General features: G+C 41.7%; 1 protein-coding gene across 3 annotated transcripts in view; it reads left to right on the top strand.

Moving 5' to 3' along the window:
- Positions 1-21,170, top strand: part of SCAPER (S-phase cyclin A associated protein in the ER) — a 324,408-nt gene that overhangs the window by 280,501 nt on the left and 22,737 nt on the right. For all 3 annotated transcript variants that reach the window (XM_084782519.1, XM_084782517.1, XM_084782518.1), the window contains exons 28-29: positions 3,375-3,612; positions 11,722-11,871. In XM_084782519.1, the coding sequence (XP_084638645.1) occupies positions 3,375-3,612; positions 11,722-11,871 (388 nt within the window). The remainder of the gene's footprint in view (positions 1-3,374; positions 3,613-11,721; positions 11,872-21,170) is intronic.

Raw genomic sequence — 21,170 nt, 5'->3', positions numbered from 1 at the left:
CACACACGCACGCACGCACGCACGCACGCACGCACGCACGCACGCACGCACGCACAGGAGGGGGGTGGGGGGATAGAGTTTAGGCTAGTTGAAGTCAACTGTGTAGTGGGTGGCCCATGATTCATACCTTGTGCTTTTTTGCCTAACTGTACTGTGTGCTCCTATACAGCAGTGTTGGGTTCAGATGCTGTATGGCAGTGATGGCCACCCAGCTTATCTATTCTCACTCAGGTCTAGTTTCAGTGATAGAAATAAATACTTCATTACCGTCTCTAGTCTTGGAGTCCAAAAAAAATGTTTAAATCTGGTAAAAATTGGAGAGTTTTTAATTTTAAAGTGTGGTATATAGAATTCCACATCTGATTTTTAACATCTTTCACGTTTTTAAAGTATTTTTATTCATTTTTGAGATTGCATACAATGTATTTTGATTACATTCACCCCTACTCCTCTCAGATCCATCTCCACTCCTGCCTCCCCACACACACCTTTGTGTCTTTTTTTCCTTAATAACATGTGGTTAGCAGTTAGGAACCAACAGGAGCCAGGAGCCTGCTGATGGGCAAATTATCTATATCTTAGGCTAAATTAGAAGGAAACATTGAGCCAGTGAGATGGCTCAGTAGGTGAAGGCACTTGCTTCCAAGCCTGACAACCTGAGCTCGAGCCCCAGGACCCTTGGGGTAGAGGGAGAAAACCAACTCTTACAAGTTATCCTCTGATCGCCACCTGTGTGCTGTAATACACATATACATGTACACGTGCACACACTGCACACGCATAAATAAATAAGTTGATTGAGTGAACGAGTTATTGATGATTGATTGAAGAAGAATTTAAAATAAATATTTCCCAATGTATGACTTATGTGAAGGTGTCAGATCCCCTGGAACTGGAGTTACAGGCAGCCATGTGGGTAGGAATTGAACTCCGGTCCTCTGGAAGAACAGCTTGTGCTCTTAACTGCTGAGCCATCGCTCCAGCTCCTGTTGTTGGCATTTTGCATTTGTTCAGAAGAAAAAAAGAGTGAGTTCATGTCATTTAGTAATTGCTAAGAAAGGTTATGACAATAGTTTTAACAATGAAACTGTATTCCTGAATACCTGCATTAGAATATGCTAATCATCTGTTGAAAGCATCAGACACATAAGGGGAAATCAGCATTCAGACTCAGAGAGAGTAAAAGTCTTGTCACCTGCATCATGCATCCTCAAGGTTCTGAAAGCCCATTAGGAGAAAACGGCCTTCTGCCTTGCTCTGTTTGAACAGGCAGTCAGTTGTTTCCAAACATGGGTCTCTATTCGGAACCTATATGATAACTGCAGACAATCTCTTCTCATGACTTTATTCAGAGTCTGACCCCTAATTCTTTTGACTTTAATGACAGGAAATAAGGCCAACTCATAATCACTAACAAGTTTTATAAAAAGTGTTCCAAATGTGCGTATAATCAAATAAAATTCCTTTAAAATTTTTGAATCTTCAAATTGCTTAAGTACAAAAGATCTCCTTATGATGACACAAAATTGCATTATATTTAACAATATTCAATTAATTATAAGTTCTAATTAAAGAAATGACAGAGAATATAAGGGATCCTGTCTTGTTCTGTTTCTTGGGCAGAGTACAAGTAATAAGCCCTGTGTCATGCCCCTGCCTCCAGCTCTGAGAAGACTCTGCTATGTACGTGAGCTAATAGCAGTCCATGAGAAGGCTACAAGGAATACAGGGGCGTGTCCTGTTCTCTGGTTCTGTTTTGAGCAATGTCTGAAACAGAACACATTTGAGATGTAAATGCTGACTAGGGTTATCAATAAGACTCTACTTCAATGCAACTACCAAATTAAAACCAATAAAACAACCCCTTTAGGGAAAAAACAAAAACAACAACAAAAAGCCAATCCCTTTAGGCAAGGTAAAGAAATTTGCCTGCCAGCCCTCCCAGGTCTTTCTTACTTAGTGATGTCTTCTGAATGTCTCGGGGCAGGATAATGCGATAAGCAAGCATAGGTCTTTAGGACCTCCCTCCTTTCTACGCTTCAGCTTGCAGGGGTGACAAGGGATAAAGGAAACTTGGTGGTTAAGAGCTTGGGAAGGGTGTCATTCACTGCATGATAGAAGAGTAGCGTGCACACGTCTGCAGAGGGCTGTACAGATGATTAGTATTAAGGAAAGACATTGAGCAGAGCCTTACAACTTCCCAGAGAAAAAGCCAGGTCCCATGAAAAAAAGCAGTAACTGACCCTCTTGGAATGCCACCAAGGAGCATTAGGGTTTGTCCCTACTATAGATAGAGCCCCTGTCTATCACACCTCCAAAACTTACATTTTCTCAGACCCAGTGAAGGAAAAGTGAGAGCTCTTTCCAAGTATAGTGACAAAAGTGCCCCCTCTGTAGCCTGCTAGCTCTGAATGTGACATGTGCTGAACAGCTAGGGAAATAAAATGTACCGTTTAGGCATAGGCTTAGGCACCCTTGTGCCAGAGTAAACAAGGAAGGGCCCATCAAGCACATTAGCAATGAGGTAAGGAACGGTATTTCCTCAGGCTGATCTGTTGTTTCTAGCTGGAAGCTGGGGATGCAGAGATGAATGAATACTTGGCAGCTGTGTATGCTTTGACCGCGAGCTCTTGGTCCCTACATGCTTTGTATGCCTTAGTTCAGGAATGAAATCGATTTAGCAAAACCTTGCTGTGTCAGTGTTGACTTTAAGGATTCATTTGCCACTAAACTGCCTCTTCTGTTTCATCAGTAAAGGTACATAATACGTCAGTGACTAAACTGACTTCACTATGATCTATGTGGACCTATGAAGATGTGTTGTGGGGACAATGGCCTCCACAGTATATCCTGATAACACTGTTTTATTAATAGTGCCTACGAAAGCAGCGGAAGCATCTCCGCTCAGTGTGTGCACATACAGCAGGTTATTGAAAGCCTGTGCTTTCCTGGTACCTGCTTCTCCTGAGAAGATTTCCTTTAGAGATCTAGAAAAGGAAACTGCAGTGTTCTGTATCTCTGAGTCCACAGAGCTCTCACTGACTCTCTGCAGTTTGCCAAGTTGTAGACACTAGAGACAGTGGGAAAATCCTGGGTTGCCAAGTGTGGGAAGGACAGTAGCAGCCTGAGCATCAATTGCAAGGTGTTCAGTTAGCATTGCTGCAGCAGGCTGATCTCCCAGGGGAAGGAAAGGGAAGCCACCAAACACTTAGTGGGGAGGGCTACATTGGTTTCTACAGGTTTCTTGTTACCTCATTACACAACTCGGGTGGTTTGTTATTAATGGTCAACTTGTTGTATTCCATTTAACATATAAAAAACGCTAACAGCCTTTAACTAGATTTTTCTCAAGGGGTTGCGTTTTTCTTTGTCAGGACCTACAGCATATTTGACAATAATCGCCAGGATCCCACAGGACTGACAGCCGCTCTTCAGGCCACAGACTTGGCTGGAGTTCTACACATGCTCTACTGTATCCTCTTTCACGGCACCATCTCAGACCCCAGCACTGCCAGTCCCAAGGACAGTTACGCCCAGAACACCGTCCAAGTTGCCATTCAGAGTTTACGTTTCTTCAACAGTTTCGCAGTTCTTGATTTGCCTGCTTTTCAGGTACTAAATCTTGGTTCAGGTTGATGTTAAAATGTGTTCAGGTTGATGTGTACACATGTGTTTGTGTCTATGTCCTTACTGTGCATTCTCTTCTGTAGGGCTCCTTCCCCCCCCCCCCCCCGAAACAGTGTCACTATGTAGTCTTGGCTGGGACTCCTAAATAGACCAGTTGGCATCAGATTTACAGAGCTCTACCTGCCTCTGCCTTTGGAGTACTGGGATTAAAGGTGTTGCCATCTTGCCTGCACACACACCCCCCTGCTGCTGCCCTTTTTTATTTTTTTAAAGACACGGTCTCTCACTGAACCAGGAGCTCACTGTTTATTGTAGACTTGCTAGCCAGCAAGCCCCGGGGATCTGCCTGTCTCCCACACTCCTAGCACTAGGGCTATAGGTACCCATTGGCATGCCAGGCTTTTTACATAGGTGCTGGAAATCGAAGCTTAGGTCTCATTCCTGCACAGCAGGCACTTTACTCACTGACCTATCTCCCTAGCCCCTCAGAGTTGATCTTTCTAAAACCCTTTTTAAAACTGGCTTATTTTCATTTCTTTGTTGTTCCTGCATGTGTGTCTATGCACCACATGCATGCCTGGTGCCAGCAGAAGCTAGAAGAGGGCATCAGAACCCCCCTGGGGTTATAAACAGTGCTATCATGTGAGTGCTAGGAATTAATCCTGGGCCCTTTAAAAGAACAACTAGTGTTCCCAACTGCTAAACCATCTCTCCAGCCTCCAAAAGGTTACTATTTTAATGTATATATAATGGGGTGTTCTTCTATGAAATTTGAGATCCCAGATTGCAATAAACAAAATTATTTTTATTAAATTGGCATGGTGGTACATGCCTTTAATTGCAGCACTTGGGAGGCAGAGGCAGGTGGATCTCTGTGAGTCCGAGGCCAGCCTGGTCTACAAAGTGACTCCAGGACAGCCAAGGCTACACAAAAAAACCCTGTCTTGAAAAATAAATTAAAAAAATATTTTATTGCAATTATATTTATTGCAAAGTATATATACCATTCATTAAGCTCCTGATTTCTGGTACCATGTTAAATGTTCCACATGTGTTTTCTCATTCTCATAGATATTATGAAAAATGTTATTGTACCCACTTTATAGATGGAAAAGCTGGCAAATAATTTGCCTAAGGTCCTATTTAACTGAAACAAGAGTACCTATGACTGTATACTCTAAATTTAACCTATGCCATACTGCTGCTTATAAATCTTGCCTTGAATTCTTTAGATAAAGGTATTATCATCTCATCAACTTTCAAATATTAAGGAAACTCATAGTTTCTTATAGCAATAGAACCAAAATTAATTAACTATTTGATTAATATAACTCTATGGATGATTTAACTGATTTATATTCGAAGTAAAATGCATATACACACACACAACCCCCTACAAATTAAGTTTGTATAGCTAAAGAAAGAAAATGGCTTTTTGAAATACCACACTGTCAGCTTAAAAACAGACTTTTTTCAAGTAGGAAATTTAATTTTAAAAAACACTGAACCTGAGGAACAGAACAAGCCCCAAGGAATAGACTTTCCCTGTTCGTTTCTTAACTGTCAAGTGATTTCATTAAAAAAGGAACAAACTTGGCAGATGATGACTCATAATTTAGATGAATTACTTACAAAGAGGAAAAGGGGCTTTAGAGCAGAACTGGGTGAAGATAGTGGTCTTCGCTGTCCTGAGCTAGAAGAAACACTTCTGTTGAGAAACTGATGACCCACGTTCAATTAATTAATGTCTTCCTAGGATGCTGTCCAGAAAGGAAGTTAGTGAGTTGTATCATTAGAGCTTGTACTTTTCAACTTTGTAGAGGTACTTTATCCATCACAAGAGCAGAAGTCCCTTCTGTGGTTTCTGCTTCCAAAGCAGCTGAAGCAGCCTTTGCTGTTCACTGCAGTCTGCAGGGTTGGCGCAGTTTACAGCGCACCTAAGTGAGAGATAGCTGCTCCAGAAAATGTCTGGGACTCTTATTTCTGGTTGCACATGACATTTGTCTTTTATCAGAGGATCTCAGAATATAGAGTCCAGCAGTCTGCCCATCAATTAGGTCCAAATAAAATGATTTCATTGTTGTCATAGATTATGAAAAATAAATACCTAAACCAATTACCATATTTCTAGGCATATAAGATGACTTTTTAACCCAAAAAAATCCGTGCCAAAGCTGGGAGATACTTACTTACAGCTTGCTTCCCCTTGCTTCATATGTCCAGCACATATAGTGAGGAGTGCCCCAGCCAGTTCCCCACTCTGTGCAGGGAATATGAAGCAGGGAGGGGCAAGCTGCACACATCCTCCTGTACCTCGAGGAGGAGAATGTGAGCATAGGTTGGCTCTCCACCAGAACCTGCCCATTTGACTCACAGGGCTGCCCAGTCTTCGGGTTGCATGTGGAACACGCCTTGAAGGGGCAGCCTAGGCTGGCACTGACTGCTTGCTGGCATTTAATAAAGCGCCTACCTGTCTGTGACCTGCCTGCAAATGGATACATGCCCAAGTCTGTTGCCCAGGGTGTGCATTGGAAGAGGAGTAGTCTTATACAATGAGTATATTCCAAACTGTACTTTAACTAGAAAAGTTGGGAGTTGTCTTATATGCCAGAAAATACAAGGTTGTTTTTTGTTGTTGTTTGGTTTGGTGTTTTTTTTTAATGCATTTAAAGACAGATACTTGAGCTTAATGGAGCAATGTGATCAGTTTTAGTATGATCTCAGACCCTGAGTCCAGAATTCATATAGGGCTGTTCCTAGCTCATAAGGATGGCTTGTTCCTGATGACAAGACTTTAACCAAAAGACTTACAAGGCTGAAGGAGGACAAGGGAGGGAGGTTAAGTGTGCCTGATAGAACTAGGAACTGAAAGTATTCAGAGGCTCCTTTACTCATGGTTGATGCCTGGGAGGTTTCAAGGACTATGTTTGTGTAGGACAGTCAGCCAGAGTACCTATATACAGCTTATCTGAATGATACAGCTTCTCCAAAGATTGTGATGTCAGAGTCCTGAGGGGGAAGGCCCTAAGAGGAAGCTTCTGAAAAGCAAGTGTTTCGAAAGAACCAGACAGCAGCTGCATGGCTTGTTATTACTTAGATTCAGAAGTCATATAGCTGTATATCAAGCACACTCTACTTGGTACTTGGAAACTGAGGAAAGTACTACAAACTTAAGGATAGCCTGAACTACATTGTTAGGCCCTGTCTCAAAAATAATGTTAAGGGGACTGAGAGATGCTCAGCAGTTAGGATCGTTGGCTGCTCTTGTAGAAGACTCAAGCTCAGTTCGCAGCACCTACATGAAGTTGACAACCACTTGTATATTCAGTTCCAGGAGATCACATGGCCTCTTCTGGCTTCTGCAGGTTCCAGGTCTCCATTTGGTACACATGTATACATACATTGCAAGCACTCATGTATACACATAAGTTATGTATCTTTTTAAAATAACAATAATAGAGCCAGGTGTAGTGTCTCATGCCTTTAACTCTAGCACTCAGGAGGCAGAGACAAGCAATCTCTGTGAGTTTGAGGCAGTCTAGTCTACAAAGCAAGTCCAGGACATCCAGGGCTATTACACAGAGAAACCCTATCTTGAAAAACAAAAATAAATAAATTAAAACAATAATAATTTTTAAAGCCTGGTATGGTTGGAAAGAAGGGGAGAGGAAGGAAGGAAGGAAGGAAAAGGATGGGAAGGAAGAAGAGGAAGCAAGACAGGAGTTGAAGACCTCAGTTACATAATGAGACCCTGTCTCAAAATATATGTTTCATATACATATATGTACATACTAGTTGGATCACTCATAAGCTTCCAAGATTGAAAGAGACATAGGCCCCACGTTTAGCAAGAGAATTGCTAAATATTTGATAGCATTTATGAGCTACACCACTGTTTAGCAAGCTAAATGCCACATCTGTCCACACAGATACCACTGATGATCAAGTATGCAAAGCTCAGGTAAATATACAAGTGTTTGCACAGTACAACAGTGAGTGAGTTTGGGAAGAAAAATGCTATTTTTCATGATAGATGTGATCAGAAAAACCAATGGTCTAGCTCACAGAAACAACTCCATATCAAAGCTAAGATTTCATAGAGGATGGGGAAAGAGATTTCCAGAAGAGTGAAGAAAATGTACTTCTCAGTGTGGATCTGACTTGAGAAAACTTGGAAGTGGCCCTAAAAGGCTAGAGGGAACTAAAGAAGACTGAAATGAGGCAGGTGGCTTAAGCTACTACAGAAGACCGTAGAAGAAGACAAGATGATGTGAGGAGGATGTTGGCTTCCCTTCACACTTCCGGCTAGCACAGGAATTCCGAGTGCCATAGACTCGTGCTCATCAGACCCCTGAGCATGGAGTCAGACTGGCCCCACTGAACAGTCCCACAGCACCGTAAATTGTATGGCCTAGGAAATGCAAATCAAAACAACTCTGAGATTCCATCTGACACCCATCAGAATGGCTAAGATCAAAAACTCAAGTAACACCACATGCTGTCAAGTATGTGTAGAGAGAGGAACACTCCTTCATTGCTGGTGGGAATGCAAACTAGTACAGCCACTTTGGAAATCTAGCTGGCACTATCTCAGAAAACTTGGAATAGGACTTCCTCAAGACCCAGATATTCCACTCCTTGGAATATACCCAGAAAAAGCTACAGCACACAACAACATTTGCTCAACCATGTTCATAGCAGCCTTATTCATAATAGCCAGAACATAGAAACAGCCTAAGTGTCCCTCAGTAGAATAATGGATAAAGAAACTGTGCTACATTTATACTATGGAATACTACTCAGCTATTAAAAACAAGGAATTCCCGAAATTTGTGGACAAATGGATTGAACTAGAAATGATCATAATGAGTGAGTTCACCCAGAAGCAGAAAGAGTAAAATGGTATATACTCACTTATATCTGGACACTAGCCCAAGGGGCATGTCCCATGAAAGTCTTCACTTACCAGGAAACTGGGACAGAGGGGAAGACTTTCTATTGGGACTCTAGGTAAGAGAAGCAAGGGAGAATGGGGAAATAGAAGGATCCAGAGGGTCCTAGGAACCTGCAAATAGAACATTATGATGGGCAGATCTGGGCCTAGGTGTCCTGCTCAAACTATGGCACCAGCCAAGGACAATATGTGCAGTAAACTTCAAACCCCTACCCAGATCTAGCCAATGGACAGGACGTTTTCCACAGTTGAGTGGAGAGTGGGGACTGACTTTGACACAAACTCTGGTGTCCCATATTTGACCACATCCCCTGGATAGGGAGGCCTGGCAGCACTCAGAGGAAGGATAGCAGGCTACCAAGAAGAGACTTGATACCCTATGAGCATGTACAGGGGGAGGAGGTCCCCCTCAGTCACAGTCATAGGGGAGGGGAGTAAGGGGAAAATGGGAGTGAGGGAGGAATGGGAGGATACAAGGGATGGGATAACAGTTGAGATGTAATATGAATAAATTAATAAAATATTTTTTTAATTGTATGGCCTTGGACAAGCCATCTGAGCATTTAAGATTCAGTACCTCATCTAAAGCAAATTAGAAACATCTACCTCACAATGGTGTTGTGCTAGTCAGTATGTACTAGGCCCCCGACACAGAAAGTGGTACCCTCTAGTCTCTTGAGTCTAGGCCCACCCTTGGCAACCCACTTCCTGGGCATTTCCCTGGATGCTGATTCTCTTTACTGTGTGGCTTATAAAGACAAAGCATTTATGCAGCCTCCTGGGAGTGAGGAATGTAGCTTCCATGTGTCTCTACTTTTGTTCAAAGCTATGCATCTGTGTGCTTGTTCTGTGTGGAAATGTATCATGTGATAATAACAAAAGGGTTATCCATTAGGATGTTTTCATCATATACCAATAAGGCTGTTAAATTATCTCTCCCCTCAACAAAGAGTATGAATTCACTCTGAAATCACAGTGGCACAGGTGGCCTGGAGGTCAGTGATACTGTATATTGCATTTGCAGTGACAGTTTTTAACAATTGAAGGTGGTCTGAAGAAACAAATCAATGTACTGACTTGCAATTAATTCTGGCTAGAAAGGAAATATAGTTTCCTTGAAAAATTGGTTTGATTTTTATATTCAAACATACATGCTCCTTGACCTGCTCTTATCAGAGAAGGTTAAACAGGGGGCACTAGGTCACAGCATGCTGGACGGAACTAATTAAATAAGGGCTCAACAGGGAAGGTGTCAAGCCTTGATTTAAAGAAGCAAGGCCTCCTGTAGTGTCTTTAGGGCTTGAAAATACTTGGGTGGGGGCCTATCTTGGGGCAATAGAGCTGGGCCGGAAGACACTCTTAAAGTCAGCAGCGATAGCATTACAGCAATGCCCACCTGAAGGGCTGTGTTTCATTTAAGTCAGACAGTGAATTAACTGAAACTTCCAAGCTACAGTCATCTGACCTGGTTTCAAACCCAACAAGACCTCAAATAAAGAGATGAGTTTAAAACAGTGCCTTTCCCACAGGCCGGCAGCGCTTCATTCCAGTGTGGGCTGCAAGTGTATTCTGTGGGCTTCGCCTCTCCCCTTTGCCCTCCTGTCGCTCTGTCTGCTTGACATGTTTATTAAATAGAAGCTTCAGGCTGCACAGGCAGACTCAGACTCTCCTCCCAAGTCGCCCACCACTGACAGCCCCTAGCCTGTCTGGAGAAAAGATCCCAGAAGCCTCATAGCTGAAGGGCTCCCTAGTTTGGGGGAGGAAATTTTGTTTTGGTTGATTTTTCACATTATTTCAGTAGCCTTTGTTTTAGAGCACTATTCATTTGAGTAATAATTAATTCTTATTTAGATTTTGTTTTTGTTTGAACATAAGTAAATAAAAAATGGGTATTTATCTCTGTTCAAAAGTGGGGAACATAGCACAGTGATGGAGTATCTCCTTAGTATGGGCAGGGCCCTGGGTACAATACCCAGAGCTACAGACACTAAAATGCATTTGTTATGCACAAGAAAATATTTCATCCTTCAGAAAATTGTTGGAAATTAGCTTGCATAGTGCATTCACAGGTAAATTTTAATATTTACACTTCTACATATTTTCTACAATAAGAATTCTTATCTTAAAAAAAAGAATTCTTATCTGACAAGTTAAGTATGGAATAAATAGCTGAGTTAGGTAAAGATCATTTCCATACATGTGTGGTAGGCATTTGTTCTGCTCTACTTTTTGTCCTTCAGGTTAAACACTACATTTATTTTCATCATTTTTTAGATTAAGAACCCTTGAGCAGACTACTACCCATAGTACCGTAGTCAGGTTCATGATTATTTTTGGTTTCCATTTTTTTTTTTTAGGGGAGGGGTCTTGGTGTTTTTGTCTTTTAAAGAGAGAAAGCATATGAACATGGGTAGGGAGATTCTGGGAGAGTTTGGAAAGGGGAAAAGAATATAGTGTATGGAAACTTTTTCCAATTAAAAAATTAATATAGAAATTTTAAAAATAAAATAAAGGTCCAGGTTCAAGCAAACTTCCTTACAAGCATTTGACAACTAGGCTATTTGAAAGTTAAGAACCTCACCGGGGCAGTGGTAGCACACGACTTTAATCCCAGCACTCAGGAGGCAGAGGCAGGTGGATTGTTGTGAGTTCAAGGCCAGCTGGTCTACAAAGCCAGTCCAGGATAGCCAAGGCTACACAGAGAAACCCTGTCCCTAAAAAACAAACCAAAAAAAAAAAAATGAACCTCTATAACTTGTACCATTAGTTCCTTTTCTCTTTTTTTCTAAAAACAGAAACTGTTATTTTTTTTTTAAAGTATTTTATTTAATTTATGTCCGTTCGTGTGGGAGTGTCAGATCTTGGAGTTACAGACGGTTGTGAGCTGCCATGTGGGTGCTGGGAATTGAACCCCGGGTCCTCTTGGAAGAGCAGGCAGTGCTCTTAACCACTGAGCCATCTCTCCAGCCCCAGAAACTGTTATTAAATACATGCTACCTATAAAGGTTTAAAAAAGAAAAAAAAAGGAATGTCATTTCCCTGTAGCCACCTAGCGGAGAGTATGTAGAGCCTTGTCTTGCTGCATGGTGTGCATCCCTGGCTCTCCCCATGGGAGTTGCTAACTGCTCCTTGTCTCCCAGTCTGTTGTAGGGGCTGAGGGCTTGTCCCTTGCATTTCGGCACATGGCTAGCTCCCTTCTGGGCCACTGCAGCCAAGTCTCCTGTGAAAGCCTCCTTCATGAGGTCATCGTCTGTGTGGGCTACTTCACTGTCAACCACCCAGATAACCAGGTAAGAGGCTCTGGGAGGTACCTTAGATTACTCCCAGCACTGAGGGTGTGAGGTATTGGAGTGAGAAAAGACAGGCTAGCCTGCTGGAACCCATCTGTCCTGGGTGAAGGCCCTTAGCCAGGCTCCCAGGAGATGTTGTTAGCTTTATCTCTAAAAAGATATTTGATCTGTACCAGATAGCACAAGGGTCTCCTCTTAGAGCTATAAAGGTAAAAAATATTTACTGAAATATTTTTAAAGTGCGCAGAAGCATCCATTCACTCCTCCACAGTGGGCTTTGACTCCCATACCATATGGACTTTTCTGTTCTTATTGTGATAAGGAAGCTTCTGTATCTCTTGGCTCAGATCACTTAGCAAAATGTAAAGCCATCCTTGGCCTTGCTACCTGGGTGTTCAGATTTCCAGATGGTTTTGGGCAGAAGCTAAGAAGGCAAGGTTCTGGCTTCTTCTGCTTGAGTGACAGGCATAGTTTCGCTGGATGCTTTATTTGGTTTCTGATCAGGGCTTCGTCTATGAATGTATTCCCCTGCTTTATGAAGGTAGAATGTTTGTTACAAATTGGAAGATGAGAATAAGGTACCTTCTTTCTCTTTTCATTTTTTTAATAAATTATGGCACAACTACCACATCAAACTAATCCTTAACCACCTCATGTATATAGTTTTATCTAGACAGAAACCTGATTGTATAGATTAAATAAATGTGCCTATTAGATTTATCAGCTGAGAACACACTAGAAGAAGATGAGGAGAAGAGATGAGTGTGTGTCACAGCCAAGTACAGGGCAAGAAGGTGCACACTGATTGTTGCTGCTGCATGTCTGAGGAGGAAAGGACAGAGAGAACAAGACAGGCAGAATCACAGCCTTGCCGGTTTATAGGAGCACTCAGCCCTCAGTAAGCTTGGGCCACAGTGGGCCTTCGGTGCATTCTCCTTAAGAAAGGTAAGGGGTGCACAGTCCATTTTAGAAAACACATTCTTGTGGTTAAAACATAGAAGATCTAGGTGCTTAGAGGAACAAAAGTGTATATAGTGTTCCCCCTTTCCCAGACCCTGTTGTCAGTAGGCAATTGTTAGTTGCCTCCCACTCTGGAAATACTCAGGAAGCTCCTTTCCTTGCAAACAGCCAGGTTTTTGTTGTTTCTAAGGACCAGGCCCAGTAGGTTAACAAAACTTTTAAGAACTATTCAGGAAAAGATTGCTTGAGGGGACTTTCCTGTGTGGATTTCTTTCCTTTGTGTGTGTCAGTCTACTGAATGACTTTTCTCTCACTTTAAAGTTTCTTCTCGTGGTTATAACCACAAAGTGTTCCTTATTTGTTATTAAAAAGACATGGTGAATATAAAGAATAAATGGAATCCCCATTGTTTCTGGTCTCAGTGTATGAGATGGCCAATAGCTGGTTTCCTTCCAGAGTCTTCTGGATAAATGATTTTATGTATCTGAAGTCATATTGCTCATGTATTCATGTCCTACTTTCTGCACTTGATATTATACCAGAATATCATTTTTAATGGCTATGCCTTGTGTGGACACTCATAGTTTACCTAACAATTTCCTGTTGTATATCTAAGTGATTTGTACTATATATCATGGCATCCGGCTGCGCACATAGAGCTGAGCAGCTTGTGAGTGTGCTCTTTGGCTGTGTGCACTTCTGTGCCAAGAGTTTCATTCTTTCAGCGCATTTCCTGCTGCTATGCTTTGAAGCTTTTAGTATGAACCAACTCTATTATGGTAAGTTTATGGAATTCAGGATGCTGTGGGGTGTCTGAGTTTCTCTACTGGTGCTACATCACACAGTAGTGCTCTTCTTTACTGTCTCCAGCTTTAGAGTCTTGGGCCTCACCAGAGTGAACAGAGACTGGAACAGGGGAACATATATTTGAAGGGACAATGGTTAGAGAGAGCATAGGGGTAGGAGTGGAAAGGGAGGAAGGGTTAGGAGCAGGAAGAAGTGGAGGAGGTAGTGGTGGCGGCAGCTGCCCCATCAGGCTTAGCTGGGAGAAGAAAAGGATGCAGTAAGGTTTGGAGGTCACTGTTGAAAGATGATGTCACTCAGTGGACGAAATTAGAAAAGTGAAAGAAGCCAGACCTTGTGCTTTGGTACGTTGCTGCCCACAGGGGCGAGGCACTAACTGAAGATCAATAGATGAGAACCAAAGAACCAGTTAGGCTTTGACACAGCTGCTGGACTGCAGCAATTTATGAGGAGAAAGCAGAACATTATAAAATACAAAAGAAATTTTAAAAAACTGATAAAGATAGTATTGTAAAAGCAAAGACTTGTAGCAGTGCAGTTTCTGAGCATCCCTTTGTCCTGTCGAGGTACTGGTGCTGTTGTAGCAGGTGTTGTGTCACCACTTTAGCACAACAGTGTAGTCATCAGTACAAAGTTAATGACGACCTCAGATAGGTAGGTAGGAAATGATGTCCTAAGAGGCAAGTTACTCCTCCTGCAGCAAAGAAAAACACTAGAAGACTTAAGAAAGTCGGTGTGTGACAGGCCCATCCACTTTTGGTCACTGATGTATATCTCAGACAGCAGTATGAGATGGTAGTATGTTACAAGCTGCCATTCTGCCCTCTGTGTGCCAAGGGTTTCTGGACATGTGTGTGTGTCTCACTCCAGGAGACCCATAAAGATTCTAGGAAGATATAAATAAGTCCAGACCACAGTTTAGCAAGTCGAGGGCCTGGTTTTTTTAGCTCTACTCTGCTTCTACCCTACTTAGGTGATCTCAGATGTATTCTCCCCTTTAGGTTTATGAATCTGTGACTCTTGAAAAGTAGAGAAGTTATGGAGAGTGGTGGCATTTACGTGTGTGTGTGTGTGTGTGAGAGAGAGAGAGAGAGGGGGGGGAGAGACAGAGAGAGGAGAGAGAGAGATTGAATTATGGGGCTAAAATGTTCCAATTACTAAATTATGTTATCTATTTTTCACAGGATAAACAAACAAGGGAGAGGATAAGAAAGATTGTACTTAGACATTCTTGCCTGCAAACGCCTTGAGCCTATGACATTAAAAGTGTGAGACTAGAACCATAGATAGACCAGCAATCTGATTTCAAGAGGATGCTCCACCCTTTTGTGGTTTTTAGATCCTCCTTCCTTTCCTCCAGATCCTGTCAACACCAGACAGCTTAATAAGCTGCCTGCCCACTTGGTGGCAGCTTGTCAGTTAAAGCTCAGTTTACCTCAGCTTCCCCAGGATGAACTTGAGGAGAGCAAGAACCATTGGCAGACACAGCAGACTCCTCCTAGATGACTTGTTAGGCTTTGCATGTGTCCATGCCATTGCCAGCCACAAGTGGGGATCTGTGCCAGGCTCTGTGGGTTAGGCTGCATAGAGAGGACAGCAGAAGGCAGGCAGCCACAAGGTGATAACTACTTGTAGCCAGGGAAATTGGAGAGTTTTCTACAGTTAAAAAGGTATGTGTTTACTTTCCTTTAAAAGGGAACTTTTTTTTTTTTTTTTTTTTTTTGGTTTTTTGAGACAAGATTTCTCTGTATAGCCTTGCCTGTCCTGGAGTCGCTTTGTAGACCAGGCTGGTCTTGAATCCCAAGTGCTGGGATTAAAGGCGTGTGCCACCACACCTTGCAAAAGGGAACTTTTTAATTCCTTTTCTATCCACCACAAACCCAGCAATTTGATAAGTGAACATTTGCTAAGGAGACATGGTAAGAGCAGCTATAAGCTCGTGCCCCATTGTCCATGTCTGTGGAGCTCTTAACCCTAGTAGGTCATCTGGGCAGCCCCACCTCACAGGCAGGCCCAGTGCTGCCCCTGCCCACCCACCCCTGTTCTTAGGGAACCAATTCAGCCTGCTGGCAGAAGGTTTCATGTTAATTTGCAGGACATGTTTTTCCAGAGAGGATTCTCCATTTCCTACTGGGAAAACAACAGCATGTTTCTCTACAAGACAGAGGGTCCTGAAATCTTATTGTGGCCTAAGTCTGTTTGATTACATAACTGCTTTGCATAAATGACTGGCACTTTTTTTCCTTACTTGTTGCCACTTAGTCAATTAACTAGAAGGGCTGAGCCCCATGATACCACAGATCATTTCAGAAGAGTAAGCCAGATAATAAAAAGTAATGCCCTGTCTGTGATAGAACCACTCATCTGTTTCCTATAGGTTTACAGTGTCTAATTAAAATGATGTTTTAGTCAAAAGCTTCCCTGTATTTTACAACATTTTCATGACTTTCTAAATTCCTTCCCATTTAATTATTATAATGAACATAATTAATATATGCTGTCAGCTCCTCATTTTCTTTACATTGTATTGGATAATTAAATTTGGTCTGATAATTAAATTAAGTCAAATGAAGGATTGTGTGACTGCCTGAAATTACTGTCCTGGGAATAAGCACCTTTGCATATTCATTTTGATTAGTACTGCCTTTCTTATTTGGTAAGGCCTGATAGAGTCCAGGTATCCCAGCTACAGTCTTAGGATAATTGGACGATCACTTTGCCCAGTCCTCGCTATAGTACCATGAAGACAGATCAGAGCTTTCTACTTTCTCAACTCAGGACCTCTTTTTGTCCAAGAAATTGTTTCATGACCCTGAGTGAATAGATATATAAAATAGGTATAGAAATCAAAAATTTATTGATAATAAATCATAAAAGAAATTTATTTTTAAAACAATCCTTAGTATACATACAAGTTTATTATTTACTAAAACCTGTGGCAAATGTGATACTAATTAGATGGGTGTGCCTATTCATTTTTACATAAATAATTAAATATTGGCTAAATATTTGATACTGCAGATCATAGAGCATCTTCAGCAGTTAATTGATATTTATAATCAGTATTAAGACCATAATTTTTTAAATAAAACCATCATTTCTATATATAGTACAAAGTGACAAAAGTATGTTTAGTGGAGGGGCAGCTTTCCACAGGGACGAGCATACCAACTAGTTCTTCAGTACAACAGCGCCAACCCTTAAAATGTGCATGCAAGTAACATTATTCATCAGGTTGTATCCAGAAATATATGCATATGCAAATATATATATATATATATATATATATATATATATATATATATATATAATAACAATTAGTTTAAAAAAAGAAGCCATAAATTTCAAGGAGAACAGGGAGGAGTATACAGAATGGTTTAGAGGGAGTAAGGGAAAAGGAGAAATGTAATTAAATATAATTTCAAAACTAAAATTAATTTTTTAAAGTTTGTTTAAGGCCTTTGAAATTATTGGAATTCTGTCTTAACCTGAAGACAAATTCATTCCTAGTTTTTTTTTAATGAAACTCAAGTCAGCAACTCCAACAGCAATTTGTAAAGTCAAACCTAACAATATAACTCAAAGATGCACTAATTTGATATTTACATGACAGTAGAAAAGTATTAGAAGTCTTTGTTTTCTGTAATTAAACCATTATGTTTCTATAAGAGCAGAAAACTTTGCTTGTACAGTAAAAAATACTTTATTTCATATCAAATATAATAGTCTTGAATCTAAGCCAAGGTGTTTTGAGGTGTGTTTGCTGATGTTGAGGACATGGTGCACATGTTGTATGTTCAGAATCAAGGTGGTGGTAAAAGTGCACCACACAGCATGGGGAAGGGCTGCTAGAGTCACCCGCCGTCATCGCATGGGGTCTTGCATTAATGTTTCATTATTGTATGTTGAAAACCTTTTCCTGTTGCCACATTTTTCACAGTCACCCAAGGCGTTTATATGACCTCATTATAAGGTCATGACCCACAATTCAACTAGCTGGGGTAGATGGTGTAAACTGCTGCTCTTTCTAGGACAGGCAGAACAGGCAGAGAGGCCAGACACTCCAACTATGTGGTGTGTTTTTTCCAGGTCATTTGATAACAACTATTTGTTTGTTCCTGTGTTTGTTTTGGTTTAATTTTGTTTGTTTGTTTGATTGATTTGATTTCTTTTCTTTCTTTCTTGATTGATTGATTGATTTTTGTTTTGTTTTGTTTTGTTTTTCGAGACAGGGTTTCTCTCTGTTGCTCTGGCTGTCCTAGACTCACTTTGTAGACCAGGCTGGCCTTGAACTCATAGCAATCTGCCTGTCCCTGCCTCCTGAGTGTTGTGATTAAAGACCTGTGCCACCACCCCCTGGCTTGTTGTGGGTTTTGAGACAGGGTTGCTTTCTGTAGCCCTGGGAGTCCTGGAACTCACTCTGTAGACCAGACTGGCCTTGAACTTGGCCTGTGGCCTGCACCGCCACCTTCTGACTTGTTTGTTTGAGACTGGATTTTACTGTGTATGTCCTGGCTGTCTTGATCTCACTTTGTAGATCAGGCTGATCTCCAACTCAGAGAGATCCTCTTACCTTTGCCTCTTGGATGGTGGAATGTGTGCCTTACCATGACTGGTGTTGTCCTTGGTGGTTGCGGTGGCAGCGGTAGTTTGAGACTTAGTTTCTTTGTGTAGCCCTGGCTGTCCTGGACTATTTTGTAGACCAGGCTGACCTCAAACTCCTGGCAATCTGCCTGCCTCTGCCTCCCTGAGTAATGGGATTAAACACATGCACCACTGCGCCTGACTGCCTGGTGATTTCTTTAATGATAATTCCTGAAAGGAATCTGCTGCACTCATTTCAGGCATTTCCCTGCACACATAAATAATCTATTGGTTTTATTCCATCTACAGGTAAGGAAGACTCAGTTGTCTCTTTGTTGCAGCTGCTGTGTTGTATTTTATTTTATTTATTTTTTAATGTGTGTGTTTGTGTATAAATCAGAGAACAGTGTGTGGAAGTCAGTCATCTTTTCCCACCGTGTGAGTTCTGGGAACTCAGGCTTGGCAGCAATCACTTTACTGGCTGAGCCATCCCACTGCCCTTTGTGGAGTTTGGTTTTATTTTGTTTATATTTTATTTGCCATGCTAGGGCTTGAAATAAGAGCATCACACAAGGCAGGCAAGTACTCTTCTGCTGAGCTTTACATCCCTGGCTTCAGTTGTGTTTGAGAATGGAAATAGAGTGCTTGCCTAGCCATTTCCAGAAGCACAATCCAGCTTTTAGAGAGCTCAGAACTGGCCTAAGTCCTGCTCAAACATCCTTATCTTCATCTTTCGAAAAGGCAGGTGGTCCATGCTGGGTCACACCTACTTGGTCACACCTACTTGGTCCACTCCAGTGACCTCATCTAGTCCATGCGCTGCATTGGGGTGGGAGTGAAGAGAATGTCCGTCACTCCAGGCTTCCTGTTCTCCCAGTGTCAGCACCTCATTTTCACCTGCCACATAAGCATTCGCCTTTCTACATTTTCTTCCTTATGGTAGCTATAGTTCCTTTCGTAAGATGGAAGTGCATCATGTCTAAAGAAAATCCCAAGAATTTCAATAATATAGCCATTTTTGGAGCCAGGTTATTCTCAATATTATAACACCAAAGAAAAATATGAGACTAGAGGGACAAAAATAGATCATTAAAAGTAATAGTTGCCTAAATATATAAGTCAGTGATGTGCCTGCTATTAGAACAGAGGAGTCTGCCAGCCACCAAATCTGGCTATGTATAGTGAAAGTCACCCCTACACAGGATCCAAACAAAAAGACCTTTCACTTGCCTCATCATTTGTGGCTTTGCCTACACAATTTTAGTGCAGTATCATATGCTCACTGTGTGTGTGTGTGTGTGTGTGTGTGTGTGTGTGTGTGTGTGCGCGCGCATGCGTGTATTCCACAAACTACCTGAGAGGTCCTAAGAAACTCCTGGATGGACAGTGGCCGCCTTGCCAAGGAACAAGGTGGAGTTGACAGTAGGCAGTGCAGGAATTTACATGCAGCTTCAAGCCTGTGTACTTAGAGCAAGGCCTTAAGACTGTCACTTTTCAGTGTGCAAGGACCATCGTGGGGTTGTTTCCTGATATGTGACACAGTTGTTCCAGGTGCTCCTGCTGCAGCTGACACAGTAGCAGGAGAGGAGGCTCTAAATAGGCTCTGGATGAATCTGCAATTGAAAAGTTGAATTTAACTTAATCATATAAAAAGTCAAATGCCATAGTGACTCTGAGCATAGGCTCCAAGGTCAGCTGGCTTTGACACCCTAGCTCGTGACCCTGCGCAAGCTGCTGAGCCTCAGATTTCTTACTTCAGTGGTTGTTAGCCACAAGGGTGACATAAGATTAATAACTTACATGTGTATTTTAAAACTAGGCCCAGCTTCAGAGCATCAGAAGATGGACAAAGGACTGCCCAACCCAGGTCCCTTTGCCCAGTGTTCAGAGTGTTCAGTAGGGCTCACAGGCCTCAGCTATCTCTCTTTTGCTCACTTAAAAATCTGTTGGGGTGTCACATATACCCAAAATTAGAAAGACTCTTGTCAGTTTAACTCACAAGTGATAATAAATCATTTTTTTCTGAATCTATGCTTTCGGTCATAGAGGAACTTTTAAAATAAAATGCCCAGAGATAGGCTGTAAGGTCTAGTCTTTACTCAAGGTCTCCTGAAATAAGTAAACTTTATATTGCCATTGTCAGTCCCCAAAGAAGCTGTAATGGCTTCTCTAGGATCCTTCTATATCTGTATGGCTCTGGGCAAATCACTGACCATCTCTAGACTTCAGTTTCCTGTCTATAAAAAGAACTAGGTAGGCCAGCAAGATAGCTCATCAGATAAAAAGTGCTTGCTTCCTCCAGCTCTAGCAGAGATGAATTTACACTTCTAAGATGAATTACTAAACTGTGGCCAGAACAGCATTCAGATAAGTTTAATTATTTTCATTTTGTTAATGTATGTGTGTCTGTGTGTGTGTGGTGTGTCTGTGTGTGTGTATGTCTGTCTATGTGTACACACACATGCATGTGGGTACTTGAGAATACCAGAAAGGGACATAGGGTCTCTTGGAACTGGAGTTACAGGCTGTTACAAACTACGTGACAGGGATACTGGGAAGCAAACTCAGGTCCTCTGAAAAAGCAGCAAGTGCTCTTACCTGCTAAGCCCTAAGGATAATAATCACAAATCCTCCAGTTTCACTGGCTGTCTGGCTGTTCCTCAAGCACATCTCACCATCTCTCTACTCAGACCTTCATCCTTGCTGCTTTCTGCCTAGAATCTACCTCTCAGACATTAGCATAATTTCTGTTGTTCACTTCCAAAAGTTTTGTGCTTACCCGTCCTGTTATCATAGTCTCTGCTAAAGTTCTAACCTGTGAACCAGGCACGCAGTTACTGTTTTCAATTCCCATGCTTTATTTTCCTTCACTCATTTAGTACCCCCAATACTCATTTATTTTATCTATTTTATTTTGTCTTTTTGCCCTGCTAAAATGGTAAGTACTTAAG

This window comes from Acomys minous, assembly GCF_964271855.1.
Source record: "Acomys minous genome assembly, chromosome: 5".
Lineage (NCBI taxonomy): Eukaryota > Metazoa > Chordata > Mammalia > Rodentia > Muridae > Acomys > Acomys minous.
Note: the sequence above shows the minus strand (reverse complement) of the source record. Positions and strands in the feature narration are given on the sequence as shown.